The 18,252-nt window shown below is 46.0% G+C and overlaps 1 protein-coding gene across 5 annotated transcripts in view; it reads left to right on the top strand.

Moving 5' to 3' along the window:
- Nucleotides 1-18,252, top strand: part of dop1a (DOP1 leucine zipper like protein A) — a 22,349-nt gene extending 4,097 nt beyond the window's left edge. Inside the window, exons 7-38 of one of the 5 annotated variants that reach the window (XM_076012932.1) lie at nt 27-126; nt 1,052-1,134; nt 1,904-2,018; nt 2,128-2,248; nt 2,731-2,850; nt 3,011-3,128; nt 3,946-3,975; nt 4,739-5,005; nt 6,674-7,178; nt 7,531-7,814; nt 7,901-8,053; nt 8,133-8,233; nt 8,332-8,597; nt 8,735-10,874; nt 11,327-11,438; nt 11,647-11,829; nt 12,484-12,609; nt 12,775-12,909; nt 13,221-13,276; nt 13,437-13,541; nt 13,718-13,784; nt 13,937-14,081; nt 14,321-14,400; nt 14,887-14,996; nt 15,124-15,273; nt 15,487-15,548; nt 15,786-15,938; nt 16,050-16,186; nt 16,682-16,737; nt 16,829-16,993; nt 17,308-17,437; nt 17,636-18,252. In XM_076012932.1, the coding sequence (XP_075869047.1) occupies nt 27-126; nt 1,052-1,134; nt 1,904-2,018; nt 2,128-2,248; nt 2,731-2,850; nt 3,011-3,128; nt 3,946-3,975; nt 4,739-5,005; nt 6,674-7,178; nt 7,531-7,814; nt 7,901-8,053; nt 8,133-8,233; nt 8,332-8,597; nt 8,735-10,874; nt 11,327-11,438; nt 11,647-11,829; nt 12,484-12,609; nt 12,775-12,909; nt 13,221-13,276; nt 13,437-13,541; nt 13,718-13,784; nt 13,937-14,081; nt 14,321-14,400; nt 14,887-14,996; nt 15,124-15,273; nt 15,487-15,548; nt 15,786-15,938; nt 16,050-16,186; nt 16,682-16,737; nt 16,829-16,993; nt 17,308-17,437; nt 17,636-17,944 (6,684 nt within the window). In that variant the 3' untranslated portion in view covers nt 17,945-18,252. Of the gene's footprint in view, nt 1-26; nt 127-1,024; nt 1,135-1,903; nt 2,019-2,127; nt 2,249-2,730; nt 2,851-3,010; nt 3,129-3,764; nt 3,792-3,945; nt 3,976-4,738; nt 5,006-6,673; nt 7,179-7,530; nt 7,815-7,900; nt 8,054-8,132; nt 8,234-8,331; nt 8,598-8,734; nt 10,875-11,326; nt 11,439-11,646; nt 11,830-12,483; nt 12,610-12,774; nt 12,910-13,220; nt 13,277-13,436; nt 13,542-13,717; nt 13,785-13,936; nt 14,082-14,320; nt 14,401-14,886; nt 14,997-15,123; nt 15,274-15,486; nt 15,549-15,785; nt 15,939-16,049; nt 16,187-16,681; nt 16,738-16,828; nt 16,994-17,307; nt 17,438-17,635 lie in introns of those variants that run through there. The other 4 variants (XM_076012929.1, XM_076012931.1, XM_076012933.1 and 1 more) reach the window with 4 other exon arrangements.

The following is an 18,252-nucleotide window of genomic DNA, read 5'->3' as shown; positions in this document are numbered from 1 at the left end:
CCTGTGGTCTGCACTGTCATCCTCAGGCCACTCGTCCCGACATGATTCGGATCCTGTCGGCAGCTCTGCATGTGGTTTTGAGAAGAGACATGTCCCTCAACCGCAGGCTCTACGCTTGGCTGCTAGGTGCGCAATACACACGCACACAGGCATAGTAGTGACACTGTATTGTACCAGAGTTTCCTCTCAACATGACATGTTTTTGAGATTGTTGGAGAAGACAAATAAGGGAGGTGATGGTTTTGTTTCACCAGGGATAACCAGGGAATTTGGTGACCTCTTGCGGAGATGCATCCCAGTGTCTTGTTATGTTCTTGATAGACTGTTTTTTTTTTTTAACTCACTATAACTTCACTATTTTAAAAGTGCATTTATATTCAGATAAAATCAAAATTCAAGTTACTGGGCCACAGTGGAAACCCTGATACCCAAGCCTATAGACTTTGTTCTGTTTTGTGGTTTGCTGAGGCACTGTGTGTGTGGGCAAAGTTTCTGTAAACCATTTTCTTTCTTTCTTTTTTTTTTGCTTCATCTAAGTCACATTGTATCTGCTGAGGTCTTTTCCTTATATTATTTTCTCTTGTTTTCAACTCACTGCTGATGGAAATGCTGGTAAGTGCTTGCATGGCTGCGAACCAGCATGAAATGTGGCCCTCAAACCTTTTAACTTTTCAGATATGTTGTTTTTATGAGGCAAGGTGCTGCTACGTTAGGTTTATATAATGTATAAGCTTCCTGGGGTTGGAAAAAAAGCAATGATTGCAGAGTGTACAGGAAGCTCTGTCTGTATCTGTATGCACTGCTGGTAGAGCATAAAATAGTTTTCAGAATATGTGATTAGACCAGGGCTTAATGTCGAGTGAATGCACTTAAATGCATTTAGAAGTTCCAAAGAAAGAGCGAGATCAATCAGGATACTGTTTCTGTTAGTGACGTTGCCTGCTTGTCTGCCTTTTGCCCCGTGCTGGGTTTTTACTCCTCACATCAGTGCCATTTTAATATTGTCCCTTCGTATTGTTTAAAGGTTTTGATAACAACGGGGTGATGATAGGTCCCCGCAGCACTCGACAGAGCAACCCTGAGGAGCATGCCAGCCAGTACTTCAACACTTTCTCTAAAGACATGCTAGTCCAGGTGAGTTTTCAAAAAATAGGTAAAAAAAAAATTGTAGTTGTACATGTATAACAACTTTTAAAAAAAAACATGCATGCAACTTGTTGTGGGTGGGCACGTACGTGTGTGTATAGGTTTGTTGTCAGATTTTTAGCGCTGGGCCTTTTATTCTTTTAATCCCTTGCTCCCACAACTCCAACCTCTCAGGGACTTTCTTTTTATGTTTGTCCTTTTGTTCCCAGTGGACTGTCCTTTGAAGACAGCTCCCCAGTTCTCCCGGAGACTTTTACATTCACGCACACTTTGTAATTTTCCCTGTCACTCTCCAAATTGCCTGTGCTCTCCTGGCATGTGATGAGCTGTGGTTCTCCAGAGGGTTGCAATGAAAGAAACACAGAGCGACCTGAAAAGGAAGTTTCGTTTTTTCAAACATTTTTTGAAAATGTTTTTTGTCTTGTTTTCGTGTTTGCGATTCCGCCATCTGCTCTGAGATAAATATTGGAGCTCGGTCCACAGGGAAAAGGTTGCTACGACAGAGACCGTCTGTTCCAGACTCCAGCCGATTATGTGGCAGACGAAGCGTAAAAATACACATAACCAAAAAAACTGAAAGGGGTTCGTTGCAGATATGCAATTTGCTGAAAATGTATTGCCAAATAAATTTCTAGACAAACAAAGTAATAAAATTGTGTTGGTTTTTCCCTCCGCTGTGCTGAAATAGCTCCTGAGAACAGCGGTCTGTGATGTTTACAGTAATAGAGGCGTGTGTTTTTTCTCTGTGCGTTTACAGGCAATGGTGGGGATTTTGCAGGGCAAGGCCCGTGGCGGAGAAGAGGAGAGCGTTCTCATGCACGATCTCAAGCCATTTCGCATCCTCATCAGTCTGCTGGACAAACCAGAGCTCGGTAAAACATAGACGGCAACAACATACGTGTTAAAATGCGCAATTGTGGCGACCTGCCACACAGCGTCACTGTTTTCATCATCTTCACATCTGTGTGTGTCTACACCCAGGCCCTGCAATCCTGGAGGATGTCCTCATCGAGGTGTTCCGAACTTTGCACACGCAGTGTCGAACAGAGTTGGACCTTCAAAACCAGAGTCCATTTAGTAAAGACCACACACACCTCAGCAGGTCAGGCCAGTGCATTAGCTGCACACCTGTCATCTTAATATGGCGCATTAAAAACTCTTCAAGCAGACAGGACAAAATCTAAGTCTTTAACTCATCACATACTTTTTGAAGTAGTGCATGTATGAAGAATCAAAAATTCTATACTGGAGTCACTCTAAATAATAGCTTTACTTTAACAAAATGTTGTAATGTTTATTTAATAGGCAGTAAAACTACTGTCTGATTTGAGTCTTTATAAAGGAAATTTTGTTCTTTTTTACTTTCAGCTATATGGATAAGTTTCTTTTTAACTTTATTTAGTTTTCTATATTGACATTTTTGAAAAAGGTTAATAAAATAAGGGAACAAAAAAGCCCAATCGTTACTGTGGTGTATTGACATTATTTAATAACCAACATGTAACAGCTGTGTGTGTTTTCAAGTAAGAATTAAGCTATGGAAATAATTGAAAGCGTGACCGTCATATTCCCTCTTCTCTTTAGTAAGCTTCGTGAGAACAAGAAGACGGCGGAGCTCATCAAAACAGCAAATCTCTTGTTCAACTCCTTTGAGCCATACTACATGTGGGACTACATCGCTCGCTGGTTTGAAGAGTGCTGCAGGTTTGTACCTTCATGTGACAGTGACGTCTTTCCCTTGAGATGTGATGCTGAAACTGTGAAGTATTGAAAGAAATGTTGTAGACTGCACTATAACGCGGTGTTGATGTGCTGCTCTTTTTTTGGTTTTCATTTCTGTTCAAATCAAACGTGTCTGTCGCAGGAGAACAGTGACTACAACAGCGCCTGCAGCAAGAAGTGCTGGGAGCTTAGATCACCTCGAGCTCTCATTGGTGGAATTCTGTCAGCTTGTTGATTTTCTTCTGGATATTGTTTCCTTGGTAAGTTTTGTCCTCCATGTCTACCTTACATTTGCTTTCTCTAATTTTCCCTCTTTGCTTTTATTTCACTGCTTTTGTTCCACATGTTCTCACTGTTAAATTCTTCTGTTTCTTCCATCTATTTTATCCTGTCACACACTCCAACACACTTTTTTTTTTTTTTTCTTTCTTTGATGCTGTCTGTCCTTTATTTTTATATGTATAAATTGTCATTCTCTTTTCCGTCTTCCGATCTCTCTTGTATTGGTTTTCCTCGTTCTCTGTCATTCTTGCCTGCGTCCTCTGCCCCCGCTGGGCTTTCTTGTCTCACTCTGTAACCGCTGTGCCCAGAGACATTTCAAATTGTCCGTCTTCACCACTCTTCATTAACATTTGTCAGGTTCAATGTGATATCTGAAGCCTATTCTGAGGTGTCATGGTCACCGTTAGGATGTAGTCTCTGTGTTCCCCCTGTATGCAGCCTCCACACAGGCTTCAGAAGCGTGTGTCTAGTTCTCCTGCCTAAATTATTGTTTGCATCCTCATAAAATGTGCTTGTTTGTAGAGTATTTCCAATCTGAATAGTTTGGAAATCCATAATTCCTTTTACACGCCTGATAAATGCTTTGTGCGACTGTTTGTGTGTTTTTCCGAAAGAGCGACCAAAAAAGAACCATGTGTTCTGTAAGTTGGTGTGTAAGAACAGGGTGGTGTACGGTTGCTGTGAGTGTGTGTGCGTGTGTGTGTGTGCGTGCGAGTGCTCTGCGAACTGAGTGTTGTGTGGCCTGTGCGCTGCTTGCTCCTGTCTGTTCAAACTATCTGCTCTTTCTCCTTGAAGCCTACTAGAAGCATGAGGGTAATCTGCCAGGTAAAGTACTGCTACTTCCTGCTTTTTCACCTCGCCCTGCTTCACTGAGGCTCCGATTGCATTTGTGCAACATCCTGCCAACATCCTTCAGGCCTTCCTACCCCGCTTCAGTGATCATTACAGAATGACATGTCATATTTTGTCTCCTGAAAATGATCCAGAGGAAGAAGTGGGATTGTCATTACATGTGGCGCAAAACTTTCTGCGGCTGTTTGGTGTGGATCTTGTGAAAATGAAATCTTTGCCCAGTGTGTCTTTGCTTTCATTTAGGCATGCATGCATTTTAATGCTATTGCAGTGCTCACATATTTGTCAAAAATATGTCTTTATGTACTTATATTCATCATGGTTTAATGCTCATTTTATGTTATTAGTTACTTTTCGCTTTTAAGTTTGCCTGTTGAGTCAGCGTACTTCAACCTAACGCAACTCAGAGACGGGTCACCAAAAATTCACAGCAAGTGTATGATTTCGAGTTAACATTTAATTAAATGTGTCAACAAGGTCTAATTTTACAGGTTTTCAAACAAGGAGATGCCCCCCTCTTAATAAATAAGAAATGGCCAAATGAAGACATTTCACTGATGGAGACAAATTTCAAAAAAGAACATTTGAATTGTGCAAGGAAGCTGAACAAAAAGGACTATTCTAGATCATCTTGAGGGCATCAATCACAGCCCAAGGAAATTAACACTTCATCTCCTCCAGGTCATTGGAACCTTTTCCACAATACCCTCTAATTCAATCTTTATTCAACATCCAGGAGACCTACATTGAGATCCAAACTGAGCATCTTCCTCAGCTGTTGCTGCGCATGGTGGGAGCTCTGACCTGCCACTTGCAGGCACTGGGCCTCGGAGAGCTCACCCACTGCCTGCGTCTCTGCTCCAAGATTCTCAGCAAAGTGCAGCCTCCTCTGGTGTCACCCCTGGCCCTGCCCTCAAGCACCCAGGGCCAGAACCTCTCCGGCTCCACCAGCAACCCCTCAAGCTCTGCGAGGGAAGCAAGCAAAGAAAGGGGCGATAACCAGGTGAGCAAAACTATTGCGTGAATTAAAAAAAAAAGAAGAGACAATTAGTGCTTTAAAGAGACATTGTTCAGAATAAGCAAGCTTTAATAATTGCTGTGGTTCAGCCAAGCTCTGACAACCAAAAAAAATAATACAACCAAAAACTCTTAATTAAAGCACATGGCTTGCTGCTGCTGCTTCAATCAAAGTAAATCCCAGTTTGACCTACTTCTCCAACAAGTCGCTGCCCCAAAAAAAAGTCATGGGGCTGGCCTCGGATGATGCGCCCTGGTCCCTGAGCAGGGCCGCCTCTAGCACTTGCTGACCCCTGCCAGCCCTCCTGCTCTGTGATGCAGTTGGCAAGGTGGTCCCACAACCGGCCCTGCACTCACACACTCCCTCGGCACAAGGCATTTGAAGACTTGCTCAGCGAAAAATGCCTCATTGCCCACCCTGGTCTTCCTGGTCTCTGTCCCCTAACCTGGTTGTGAAGTGTTTTAAGCGCTCAGCGAGGCGTGACTGACCGTTCTGCCCGTCGGCCTTGTGCTGGGAGGTGAGTTGAGGGTTCAGTAGGTTTGGTAAAGCTCATGGGGGGCAGAAGAAGAGAGACAGAAGATGGTTATTCAACAGCTGAGCCCAGCTCCCCTTTGTCTCTCAGAAGGCAGAAGAGTAGTTGGGCTTGTGATGCCCCTGGGTGGGCCGTGTCCGTTGGAATGGAAAACATTCTACATACATCCACCGATTACTGTAATACCTCCTCCCCCAATCCTGAGGGGCACATGCAGAGTGTGCTACCTATGCCATCTGAGTCCAAGCTCAAACTGGGCTCATCAGACTGCATCCTGGGAAGTCCTTAGAGTCTTGCTAAAATAAACAAACTAATTAATTCATTAATTAATACTTTCTGTCAGTCAGTTGCTAAGTTTTAGATCAAACCCGACACCTTTTATGTCATCACTATAGAGTACCATCAGCTCTGAACTATGAAGAATTTAGCAAGCTTTAACTCCAGAAACCCCGTGGGCTGTCAAACTGACCTATTAGTGTACATTAGCTGATTTAGAGAACACAGTTTTGATTGTCATGACTTGTTGGACACAGAGAGCAATCATATTACTGACTCACTTTAAGAAAAAAAAAGAAATATCTTTAAGAAATCTTTGTTTTTTTAGGTAAATTTCAATTTTGAAATTTCTTTGGAAGTTTTAATATGCTAACATTATTTATCACACACTAGAACACAGTGCTCTTGAATACTTCATTCTGATAGGTCAATCAAGAACAATCAGCTGTGTTTATTTCTCAATAGACCACCGCTGCTGTGCTGGCCGTCTGCAGCCAGCTGCAGCCACTCTGCAGTCAGTGAATGCACCCATTGCCAGCTGACACAAAGTGTCAAAAATAGAGTATATTTCTAATGTAACATATTTGGGGAGGACAAAACACTGAATTGATGGCTCAAGAATGACATGCACCTAAAAATGGAATGAGTTTTTTTTTTTTTCTTTTCTTTCAATAATCACTGGCCCACTATACACCACTTTAAATCAGAAGTGTGTCCAACTCTTGACTGGTAGTGTACTGCTATACAGAATCTGCATATTGCCACATTTATTGAGTCTCTGCGTTCGTGTGTAAACCATGTTGCTTCACCTCTTCATCACCTCTCCCTCCCCCGTCCTCCTCCAGGCTTTACCCGCCGCTCCGGAGGTTCCAGGCAGCGGAGAGGTGTTTGAGGAAGGGGTGAACCCTCCTCCTGGCGGCCGCACGTCAGAGAGCGGCTTCACCGACTTCATCCAGTACCAGGAGGACGGCACCGAGGACACCGAGCAAAGCCCCCACGCCCACCCAGCGATGAAAACCGGCCGCCGCCCCTCCTCAGGCCCACCGCAGGCCGCTAAGCCTCTAGATAAACCAGTCATGCAGTGCTGCCTGGAGAACTTCCAGCAGTTCCTCTCTCGACTCATCACCTTACACATCACCCCTGGCCAGGGCGACAGAGGGGCGGCCATGCAGTTGGAGCCTCTGCTGTCAAAGGACTGCCAGCCCAGTGAACAATCGGGATCAGGGATCCAGAGAGAGTGTGTTGCCGCTTTCACCGCCGCCTGTCAGCTCTTCCTAGAATGCTCCAGCTTCCCCGTCTACATCGCAGAGGGCAACCTCAAGTCTTCCCCCTCACAGGAAGAGCAGTTTGGTATGTGCCTGACGTAAAACAAAATGAAGTCTTTGTTTTTCATCCATATGTTTTAATGTGTTGTACATTCTTGGACGCTAGACATTCTATAGATAAATGTTAAACGTCCAGTGTGTAAAATTTTCAAGGCAGCCTGGTATTTAAGGAAGCCCGCCCGACAGCGTGTTCTGTCAGTCGGGTATGGTAAACTTTCACCAATTTAAAAATCATAAATCAAGCCAAATTTTACACACTGGATCTTTCAGGATTCAAAAAATAGAAAAATAAATCAATAATCTGCATCCCCCTGTGGCGGGGGATGCAGATTAAAGCTTGTCACGAAATTACTAATGCCTCCGCTGCTTCTTTGCAGACAGCGAACTGGTCCATCTACCAGTGTGGCTTCAGACTTTGATGGATGCCTGCTGTTTGGCCAGCAACTTCAGCCTACAAGGCGTGGCCATCTCCCTTCTCATGGACCTTGTTGGACTTGCTCAGTCGGTCGCCATGGTGGCAGCAGAGAGCGTAGCGTCCGGTGGCATCTCGGAACCCAGCCAGCCAATGAGCCCCAGCCAGGGTCGCGTGGCTGTCGTCATCAGGCCGCCGCTAACTCAGGGAATCCTAAAGCACATTGCTGACAGAACGGACTTTTTCAAGGTAGACACGCGTCATTGGAAATGTTGTTTAGCCTGAATGTTATGATTTTCTGCACAGTGTCTTAACCTTCATGTAATTTTCCCCAGAGTGTGGCTCTGATCCTGTGGGACCAGTTAAGCGAAGGAACCCCTCAGCATCATCAGCGCAGTGTGGAGCTCTTCTACCAGCTTCACAACCTGGTGCCTTCTTCTAGCATCTGCGAGGATGTGATCAGCCAGCAGCTCATGCACAGAGACAAGGTCTGAGTCTGAGCGCAAGTGTTGCCCTCGGCGAGATCCGTTAACGAGATTCACACTAAAATGTGTCCTTGCTTTTCAGAGAATTCGTCTGCAGGCCCACGTGAAGTTTTCTGTGTTATGGCATTTAACACGAGATTTAAACATAACAAAGTCCTCTCCTTTCAGTCGCACATTTGACAGGTGAAGTAGCCCCTTACTTTACATCATTAATTTGAAAGGACAGTTTCTTAAAGTTACCTTTAGGGATAATTTTTTTGCTCTTTTTTTTCTCTATCTAGATCTCTTTTCATCATGCTCGACAGTCTGAGTTACTGGGATCCGTGTACCAGCGCTGTCGGCCGGGCTTGGCTGAATCAGGTCCTTCAGAGACACGACATTGCTCGGGTTTTAGAGCCTCTCCTCCTTCTTCTTCTCCACCCGAAGACCCACAGAGTGTCCATTCAGAGGGTGCAGGCCCAGCGCCACTGGGCCCAGGTCTATCCTGAAGCGCCAGAGCAGGAACCATCAGAACCTGTTTATGCCAGGGACTCGGGCTTCTCAGAGAGTGAGCTTTGACAATGAATAAAACTGTTGAATGAATTACTGGGAAAATTCTATTTTATTTGATGTTTATATATAATATTTTAATATGACCTTGAGGCGTATGAAAAAAATATGAAAACTTTTTTCCTTTTTTTTCAGACTTTAATCAAATTCACACGGAGAGCTTGGGGCACGAGGAGCTTCAGAGACTGGTGATGGGGGACATGGAACCCTTCTGTCTCACTGTCAACCCCCTGAGCGACAGTCTATCTGTGCTCAGCCTCAGTAGCGAGAACTTGCAACTCGCCGTCGAATATCAGCCTGCCGACCAGCAGGGGGAGCCACAGAGCTCCGAATGCAGCGGTTCCCGTTCATCCACGGCGGGAAACGGCAGTTTTGACGAGCCGGAAGGTGTCGGCAGCGCCGTCAATGGCTCAGATCAGCACGCCGGGTCGACTGATGAGATGTTTGAGGACTCTCTGGAAGAGGCTGTCTCCTCTGTTGTTAAAGAACTCATTGACAGAGTTTTGAATTTGATCGACGAGGGATCTCCCGAAGCGTCGCCTCCACCCGAGAGCTGGCCTCCGACCGACACAGACAGCATGTCTTCAGACACCTCCACCGGTCTCCGTCTCGACTCCGGGCCTCCTCTCAACAACCACCAGACACTCCCCGAGATGCTGGCCGAAGGCACTCTGGAGTTCCTCTCCGGCACTCCCGCTGACATATCCGCCGAGGAGCAGCACAGCGAAGGCATCACCCGCCACAGTTCCTCGCCCTCCATCGTCACGTTGCCGGACGGCTCCGACCCGCCCAGCTTGGAGCGAAACCTCCGGGTGGACGACCCCCAGGCCCGCAAACGCAGCCACAGCAGCACTCAGCTCAGCCTCAAGGGGAAGATCTTGGAGAGGCTGGCGGACAAATCTCCCGGCACCAAGCCCAAAGTTAAGAAGGCCAAGCGGAAAGAAGAGGAGAGGCAGAGGAAGTTGGCCAGTCAAGCCGAGAAGCTTCGACCCCCCAGCATATTTTTCGGGGACAGCCTGGACCTGGAGAACTGGTACAGCTGTGGCGAAGGCGAGGTCTCGGAGATCGAAAGCGACACGGGTTCGCCGAGCGGCGGCTCGGTCGGAGCGGTCGCCGGTGTCGGCGCCGCGGGGCCGAGGTCGTCGTCGTCGTTGTCCTCCCCGCCTCGTTTCAACATCCACCCTCTCTACCAGCACGTCCTGCTCTACCTCCAGCTGTACGACTCCTCCCGGGCGCTGCACGCCCTGTCGGCCGTCGCGGCCATGCTGAGGGCTGCTCCGTCAGGGTTCGTAAGTGCCATCTCCACCACCAGCATCAACAACACCTACACCCCGCAGCTGTCGCTGCTCCAGAACCTCCTGGCCCGCCACCGGGTCTCCGTCATGGGCAAAGACTTCTACTGCCCCATCGCACAGGACTCGCACTCCCACACGTTCCGCAGCGCCATGTACCTGGAGATCATCATCTCGCTCTGCCTCTACTACCTGAGGAGCTACTACTCCTCCCACGTGAGCGCCGGCCCCCAGGACCTGGCGGGGAACAGGGCCATGCAACTGACGAGCGTGGAGGTCCTGACGCTGCTCTTCAGCGAGCTGGCCAAAGCCACGGGCGGCTCGGCCAAGGGCTTCGCCAGCTTCATCAGCGACGTCCTCTCCAAGTGCAAAGTCCAGAAGGTGGTGCTCCACTGTTTGCTCTCGTCCATATTCAGCGCCCAGAAGTGGCACGACCAGCGGGCGGCGGGCGTCAACATGGCCACGGTGGAGGAGGGCCTGTCTGAGGACAGCGTCATCAACCTGTCGGAGGACCAGATCGACAGCTGCAGCGCCGTCCAGTCGCAGCTGCTGCGCCTGCTGCAGAGCCTGGTCGTGCTGGAACACAGGGTGCTGGCGCCCGCCGACGAGGGAGGGGAAGGAGGGCCGGCGGCGGGAGGGGCAGGGGGCGTCGGAGGCCCGGCGGCCGGCGTCGGCGCCGGGTTCGAGATCCTGGGCGGAGAGGTGGAGCACGTCAACCCCCAGCAGCCGATGACGTCGCTGCAGTACCTCCACGGGCAGCCCATCACATCGCAGGGCATGTTCCTGTGCGCCGTCATCAGGGCGCTGCATCAGCAGCACGCGTGCAAGATGCACCCGCAGTGGATAGGCCTCATCACGGCCACGCTGCCCTACATGGGCAGGGTGCTCAGGAGGGTGGTGGCCTCGGTCACCCTACAGCTGTGCAGGAACCTGGACAACCTCCTCCACCAGTACCGCTACGAGAGCGGCATAACTGACGTCAGGTACGCCGTCTGCACAAATCATACAGATGTAACGTAAAACTCCCGTATATACACTACCAGTCAAAAGTTTTGAGTTATTTCACACTGTTTCCTCCATAATTCCATGTGTGTTCATACGTACTTTTGATGCCTTCGGTGAGAAACGGCAATATCAATAGTCATGTAAATGCAAGAAAAGACATTGAATTCATAGGGTGTGTCCAAACCTTTGACTAGTAGTGTACGTAAAATGTTTTGTGGTCTAATAATTCTTACCAACAAGGCTGATAATCGTCAAATGGCTTTTTAAGCATCCAGTCTGCAGATGGCACTCTTTACCAAGAAATCAGATGCTATCGCTATATTGACCATGAGATTACATTTGCTAGTGTGATAAATTGTTAGGGTCTCATTTAAGAAGTGAATGCGATTTTGTTTTTTCATCAATAGCACATTTTCTCTTTATCTTCCAGACCGCAGTGGATGGCGCTCTGCATCCCTCCGGACCTGATTCTCACTGTGCTGGAAGGAGTGACGGCCATTATCCATTACTGTCTGCTCGATCCAACTTCTCAATACCACCAGGTGAGGGCGCCACAGCCCATATTATTTGTTCAAGTCTTACCTTCCCGAACAAGCTGGCCAAGCTTGGTGAAAATTATGACTTAAAAACGATGTGTGTGTATAACTAAATAAATAGACAATAATTAACTAGTTATATATGTTCTGTTTTCTAATGACCATAATCTTTTGTTATGGTTTTTTTTTGTTGTTTTGTTTTTTAATCTAACAGTTACAAGTGAGCGTCGACCAGAAGCATCTGGCCGAAGCTCGTTCGGGAATTCTGTCCATCCTTCACACCATCATGTCTTCCGTCACCCTGCTGTGGAGCGTCCTGCACCAGGCTGACAGCTCCGACAAACCAGCTGCTGCGTCTGCTGCCTCCACGTCCAACATCAACCTGGGCTCCACCAAGGTACACCAAGGCCCAGGTTTTTTTCCTCTTCAAGACTCACGGGGTTTTTCCTACTTTTCTGTATTTGCATCTTGTTTTTCCCTCTTAGGTCATGTGATAATCCACAAAGTGTTCCTTTGTCCATTTCTATTTCCAAACTGTGAAATTGCAAACTAATGGATGCAAAACTGCATCAACATAGCTCCATCTTTGGCCACCCCTTACCCTATATTAAATGAATGTATATATATTTTATTCTAATGTGCAATGTAATTAAACAATGCCAGTGCAAATCTAAATGTCAGCAGCCTGGCTTCCATGAGAAAATATTCTAATGACAAATGATCACAATACGTGTGCAACACCTCGTTCCTGGTACTGTGAGAGTGTTTCCGCAAAAACTACATTTTTGCTCTGTCAAGATTTATTTATTATTCATTCTTACAACTTACTACTTTCCAGAGGGACTTTGGTAATCTAATGTCCACCGGGATACAATCCATACATAATATTTATTTGTCTGCAGGAATAATATCTAAAGTTCTTGCACTTATGTTTTCAAATAACCAAATAAACCCATCAGCAGATTTTATATTGGTTTTGTATTTGAGGCAACTGAAGTGAAAACCATAGTGCTGGCCCAACATAACCTTCTTTTCATGCCTCTGTTCAAAGAACCTCCGGCAACAAATCCTGGAGCTACTGGGTCCAATCTCCATGAACCACGGTGCCCACTTCATGGCAGCAATCGCATACGTTTGGAATGAGCGGAGACAAGTTAAGACTCCAGTTAGAAACAAAGTGAGTGTCGAAATTATTGTATTTAAAAAAAATGACACTCTTGTGAACCTATTCTTATGTTCTTAGAATTTAAAATAGAAGTTAAAATGTTAAATAGACCTTTGACTTAGTTGAACGTTTCTTCTGTGTTAATAGGCAGCTTTGTAACTTTGTTTTGTCCTTCAGGTGATCCCTGTAGCCAGTGAAGAGCAGCTGCTGTTAGTCGAGCTGGTTCGTTCTGTCAGCGCAATGAGAACGGAGACGGTGATGCAGACAGTTAAAGAGGTCCTAAAGCAGCCTCCCGCCATTGCAAAAGACAAGGTTAGCATTCCTGAACTCCATCCCATCTTTTCAACTTACCCACCATAAGAGAGAAAGCAAGCAAGGAGGACATTTTTTAACTGTTTTGGGTGGCCATAGCTCAGTTGTCACCACATCACTTGAATTGAATGTTGTGTCATTCGAAAGCTTTTTCATTTTCCTTTCTAACAATGTCTCAGGTGTAAGAATCATAGTTTTGTGGTATGACCAACATGTTCGAGAAGTGGAGTTTAGAAAATAGTAAATGTTGACCTTTGTGTCAAATGTCCAAATGTCTTCACTCAGTGATATTTTTGTTTCATTCCACACAGAAGCATCTCTCTTTGGAGGTGTGCATGCTGCAGTTCTTCTATGCCTATGTCCAGAGGTAAGTTAAGGGTTTCCAAACATCAGAATGTATTAATGCTGTATGTTTTAATTCTCTTTCATATACATTTTTCTCCAGGCCCTGTTTATTTATTTATTTATTTTTTTTTAAAGAGCTGTTAACGTCATAGACATTGTGACACTGTGTGCTTTCATCCCAGGATCCCTGTATCCAGTTTGGTTGACAGCTGGCCGTCTCTGCTGGCCCTGCTCAAGGACTCTGTCCCTTTAGGTCTGCCTGCCCCTGGACAGTTTCTCATCCTGGGGTTAGTTTCTCTTCCTGCTTTCATTGCAACACTCCTACACTTGTTTCTGTTCTCTCTGTAACAATAATTGACTTACTTTTACACACAGTACGGGTTAGGATGAATCACCCTGCAGCGAATGCTTCTGTCGCATCATATTATCGCTCCCACTTAACACACTCCTCTCTTTCATCTAGAGTTCTGAATGAGTTCATTTTAAAGAATCCCAATTTGGAGAGCAAGAAGGACCAGCGGGAACTGCAGGTGATTAGTCTGTGAACTCGACACCCATCTAAGTGTTTCACACTACACCAGTCCCCACTATTGACATTGTTATCGCGCTGACTTCTTATAGACATCACTTTCAGATGTTTGATCTGAATTGTACTGGGTTTTCTTGCTTTCCTTGTGTTCAGGACGTCACTCACAAGGTCGTGGAGGCCATTGGGACGATCGCAGGCTCTTCTCTGGAGCAAACCACTTGGCTGAGGAGGAACCTGGAGGTGAAGGCTTCTCCCCAGATAGTTGTGGACGGAGCCAACCTGGACGCTGATGTGGAAGGTGTGCTGGTCCTGCTTGTACTGCTGAGACTTGATGATGCTCTCTTGTTACGTTGCAAGAGAAGCAGTGTTGCCTCAAACATATCAAACTTTGTATATGTGATACAGACGTTTGAATGTAAAACCAGAGGCTTCAATGAATTCAAAAGAAAAATATGGATTTTTTTTTTTTTATTTATTTTCATCACATCAGTATTAATATTTTCTTGCCATGCTGCTGTTGCCTCTCTGTGTTTGTAGATTTAATGCTCACTGTGATGGAAGCATCGAATTTCACTCCATCGGTGTACAGCGTCCACGCCCTCACACTGTTGGCTGAGGTAAAACCCCTGTGTCTCTGCCTGTGATTCACCTCAACACAACATGAGTCATCAGTTATACCTGTTGTTTATTTCTCATGTCAGTCCTGTTTAAATCTTTCAATCAGTGTTAGACCAATGAGGTACACTGAGGTAGTCTGTCTCAGCTGCTCAGACGTGATTTACAACTCCCTCCCCTCCTCTACTTCAGTTGTTATTAGCGCACATGTTAATCATTCTGTGGCAGAATTTAAATCAACTGCCAACTCGCGCCATCCTGGCTGTCATGTAGAATTTCACAATGCAGATTTTGGCACAGATTTCCTCTGTGTCACTGTTTGCAGATTATAAATTCACATTTACATAATGCATATTGAACAGTGTTAATATCATGCTCCTGTGCAGTCTGAAGATCAGTGTAGTCAGGGAAAATCAACGTGTGCTTTTGCTTTTGAAGGTGCATATTTTGTAGGACTGAATTCACTAAATGTGGCTTTTATTGTTCAGGTCTTGGCTCATCTGTTGGACATGGTGTTCTACAGCGATGAGAAGGAGAGGGTGATCCCACTGCTGGTTAATATTATGCACTATGTAGTGCCTTACCTCCGTAACCACAGGTGGATATGTTTTTTTTTAATTATTATTTACTATGCAATTCTCTCTTTTGCAACTTCTAATGCCAACAAACAAAAAAACAAACAAACCGGAGCTCATTGTTTTCATACCGTCTCTCTCCCGTGTTAGTGCTCATAACGCCCCCAGCTACCGGGCCTGCATCCAACTGCTGAGCAGCCTCAGCGGGTACCAGTACACCCGCCGAGCCTGGAAGAAGGAAGCTTTTGACCTCTTCATGGACCACACCTTCTTCCAGATGGATTCCTCCTGCGTCAGCCAGTGAGTACAAGTCAATTATGTGCCCCTGGTGGTGGTCCACCGCTTCTACAGCTGGTGTTGGACTGTAACTGGGAAAAAAAAAACGCACTACAGGAACTCACGATAACAGCGAGAGGTTTCTGTAGACATCGTAGACAGATCCTGATCATATCATTCAGTCATTTAAAGCAAAACAGCCGAACTAACCAGCCTGTGATATTTCTTCTTTCCCAGCTGGAGAGCCATTATTGACCACTTGATGACCCATGACAAGACCACATTCAGAGACCTCATGAGTAAGTCTGCTGTTTTTGTTTGTTGAAGTTTGATCCTGTTGAATCAGACTATAAGCTTTAGCACCTTTCACTTGTCAGCGTTGTCTTGTGTCTTGAAAAATATCCTCATCAAAACAAGCAATAAAATTGTGTCGCTGGTGTTGTGGCGCAAAAACCTACTTGAACTACCTGTGTTTTTGTGTTTCCGGACTTGTTGAAATAATTATACTAAAAATGATTGTGTGTGTTTCCCCTCAGCACGAGTGGCTGTAGCGCAGAGCAGCTCTCTGAGTCTGTTCACTAACAGAGACGCTGAGCTGGAGCAGAGAGCCATGTTGCTCAAACGCCTGGCGTTCACCATCTACAGCAGCGAAGTTGACCAGTACCAGAAATACCTGCCAGACATCCAAGGTGAGCACACCTGCGCTCTCCATACACAGTGCTTCTGTTGTATCAACGCACACAGCTGCTACTGTCTGTCAGCGGTACAAAGTGTCATTTGATGTTTGTCCTTGTGCTCAGAGCGCCTGGTGGAGAGCTTGCGTCTGCCTCAGGTGCCCATCCTCCACGCTCAGGTGTTCCTGTTCTTCAGAGTGCTGCTGCTGCGCATGTCACCTCAACATCTCACCTCTCTGTGGCCCACCATGATCACTGAACTGGTATGGACTCACTTAGCGCTGTCCATTCAGACTCAGACTCACTCTCAGGGGGCTTTTACTGCTGGATCAATTGGCACTTTAGCTTTGGTCCGGTTTGTCGGAAAGCTATAGTATGTGAGTGCGCCAAACACATTCTGAAGGGGACCAAAAAGCAAAATGAGATTATCTGTAATTGGCGGTCTGGGCTTGATTCCATTCAAACCATGGCTTGGGTTTGCTTGCACTGAGAACACGCTTGGCCCGGCAATTTGAGCAAATGGTACCAAGAGATCATGTCAATATGGATTTTTCTTTTGTTTTTAATCTTCACATGGAGCTGTTCAATTGCTTTGTTTTATTATAATGCTGTTGTCCCTCAGTAGAAGCACAAGCAGTGTTAATTCCTATGATTGTTTCTTCCAGTTGTCTGAAAAATCTGCTTGATGCTTGATTGATTTAGAACAAGCACCCTGTTACAGAATAAAACCAAATGCTCCATCCATTTTTATTTTGTAGGTTCAAGTGTTTCTTCTGATGGAGCAGGAGCTAACAGCGGATGAAGACATATCAAGGTACGTTATCTGTTCATATGCCACTCCCTGACGGCAGCAGTAAATAAACACTGTGAATGACTCAGACCTATCTTCTCCCGTCCGTCTCCAGAACCTCAGGGCCGTCCGTAGCGGGGCTGGAGACCACCTACTCTGGTGGGAACGGCTTTTCCACCTCGTACAACAGCCAGCGCTGGCTTAACCTCTACCTGTCTGCATGCAAGCTCCTGGACCTGGCCCTGGCCCTGCCCCCCGAGAGCCTGCCGCAGTTCCAAATGTGGGTACAGAAAAGACAGAACCATCACGGTCTATTGCATGCAAACAGGGGGATTACGATAAGATAAGATATTTCCATTATGAATCAATGGGGAATTCACAGAGTTGACAGCAGCGGTATACACATACTCATACATACTAATCAAGTGCACATAGTGGACATAAACCTGAGAAAAAAAGAGTAATAATATAATTGATTGAATTGAATAGAATTGATTGGTTTCCCAGATGTATTAGAACGTGGGAAACCCTGAAAGGTGCCGTGACTTGTATATAGTAGAGCAGACCACCTGAGCGATCACTGCCTCGTCACAGGTATCGCTGGGCCTTCATCCCCGAGGCCTCCGACGACTCAGGTTTGGAGGTGAGACGTCAGGGCACCCACCAGAGAGAGTTCAAACCCTATGTCGTCCGACTGGCCAAGCTCCTGAGGAAACGAGCCAAGGTATCTCATTTTCCCTCTGCCCCTCACAGAGTTATTAAATGATGGAGATAAATGAACGCCGGTCCAAAGGAGCGCATTCAGTGGGACTCATTAAGTGATTTTCTTTTTCATGCTGCGTTATCCTCCACCCGCAACACTGCTCGCTAATTTTTCCCCTTAAGTGATTTTCTTTTTTAATTAATTTCCCTGTTTCCACAGAAAAACCCAGAGGAGGATTGCTCCACCAAAACCCTGTCGTGGGAGCGCGGTCACCTGATGCTCACCCTCTACATCATTCGCAGCATAGACCAACTATTGCCCTTCTTCAACCTGCTCAGCCAAGTTTTTAACAGCAAGGCCAGCAGCCGCTTTGGACCCACATACACCCAGAACTCCACTGACGCCACTTTCCCCAGCCACAAGCAGAGCCACAAACTGGAGAGCCAGAAAGTCTTCTGGAGTCGCGCTCGACAGAACATTGAAGAAATGGTGGAGAAAGACTTTCTGGAGGGGCTTATCAAGACGTGAGAAAGGGACAATGGGGTGTGGGAGGAGGGGTGAGGGGGGTCAACTCGTAACACTAGTGAAAAACCTCAACTTGTACATTCAAAACAAACAAAAAAACATGGATATGGGTAAAATGGTTTGTACACTTTTTGTATTTATAATAATGATTTTACTTTTAAAAGGCTATTGTATTTAATTTTAATTATTTGTATATATAAAGCAGCTTTGATGACTGACTTTTAACATTTCATGTGTGCCCTTTTTGGACAAAGTGGAGATGCTGTGCCATTCCATATCGATGTGACTAAATAAAGATTTCTAACAAGGTG

Source organism: Nelusetta ayraudi, unplaced genomic scaffold (genome assembly GCF_046127955.1).
Source record: "Nelusetta ayraudi isolate G7.1 ecotype Tasmania unplaced genomic scaffold, CSIRO-AGI_Nayr_v1 ptg000136l, whole genome shotgun sequence".
NCBI classification, from domain to species: Eukaryota; Metazoa; Chordata; class Actinopteri; order Tetraodontiformes; family Monacanthidae; genus Nelusetta; species Nelusetta ayraudi.
Note: the sequence above shows the minus strand (reverse complement) of the source record. Positions and strands in the feature narration are given on the sequence as shown.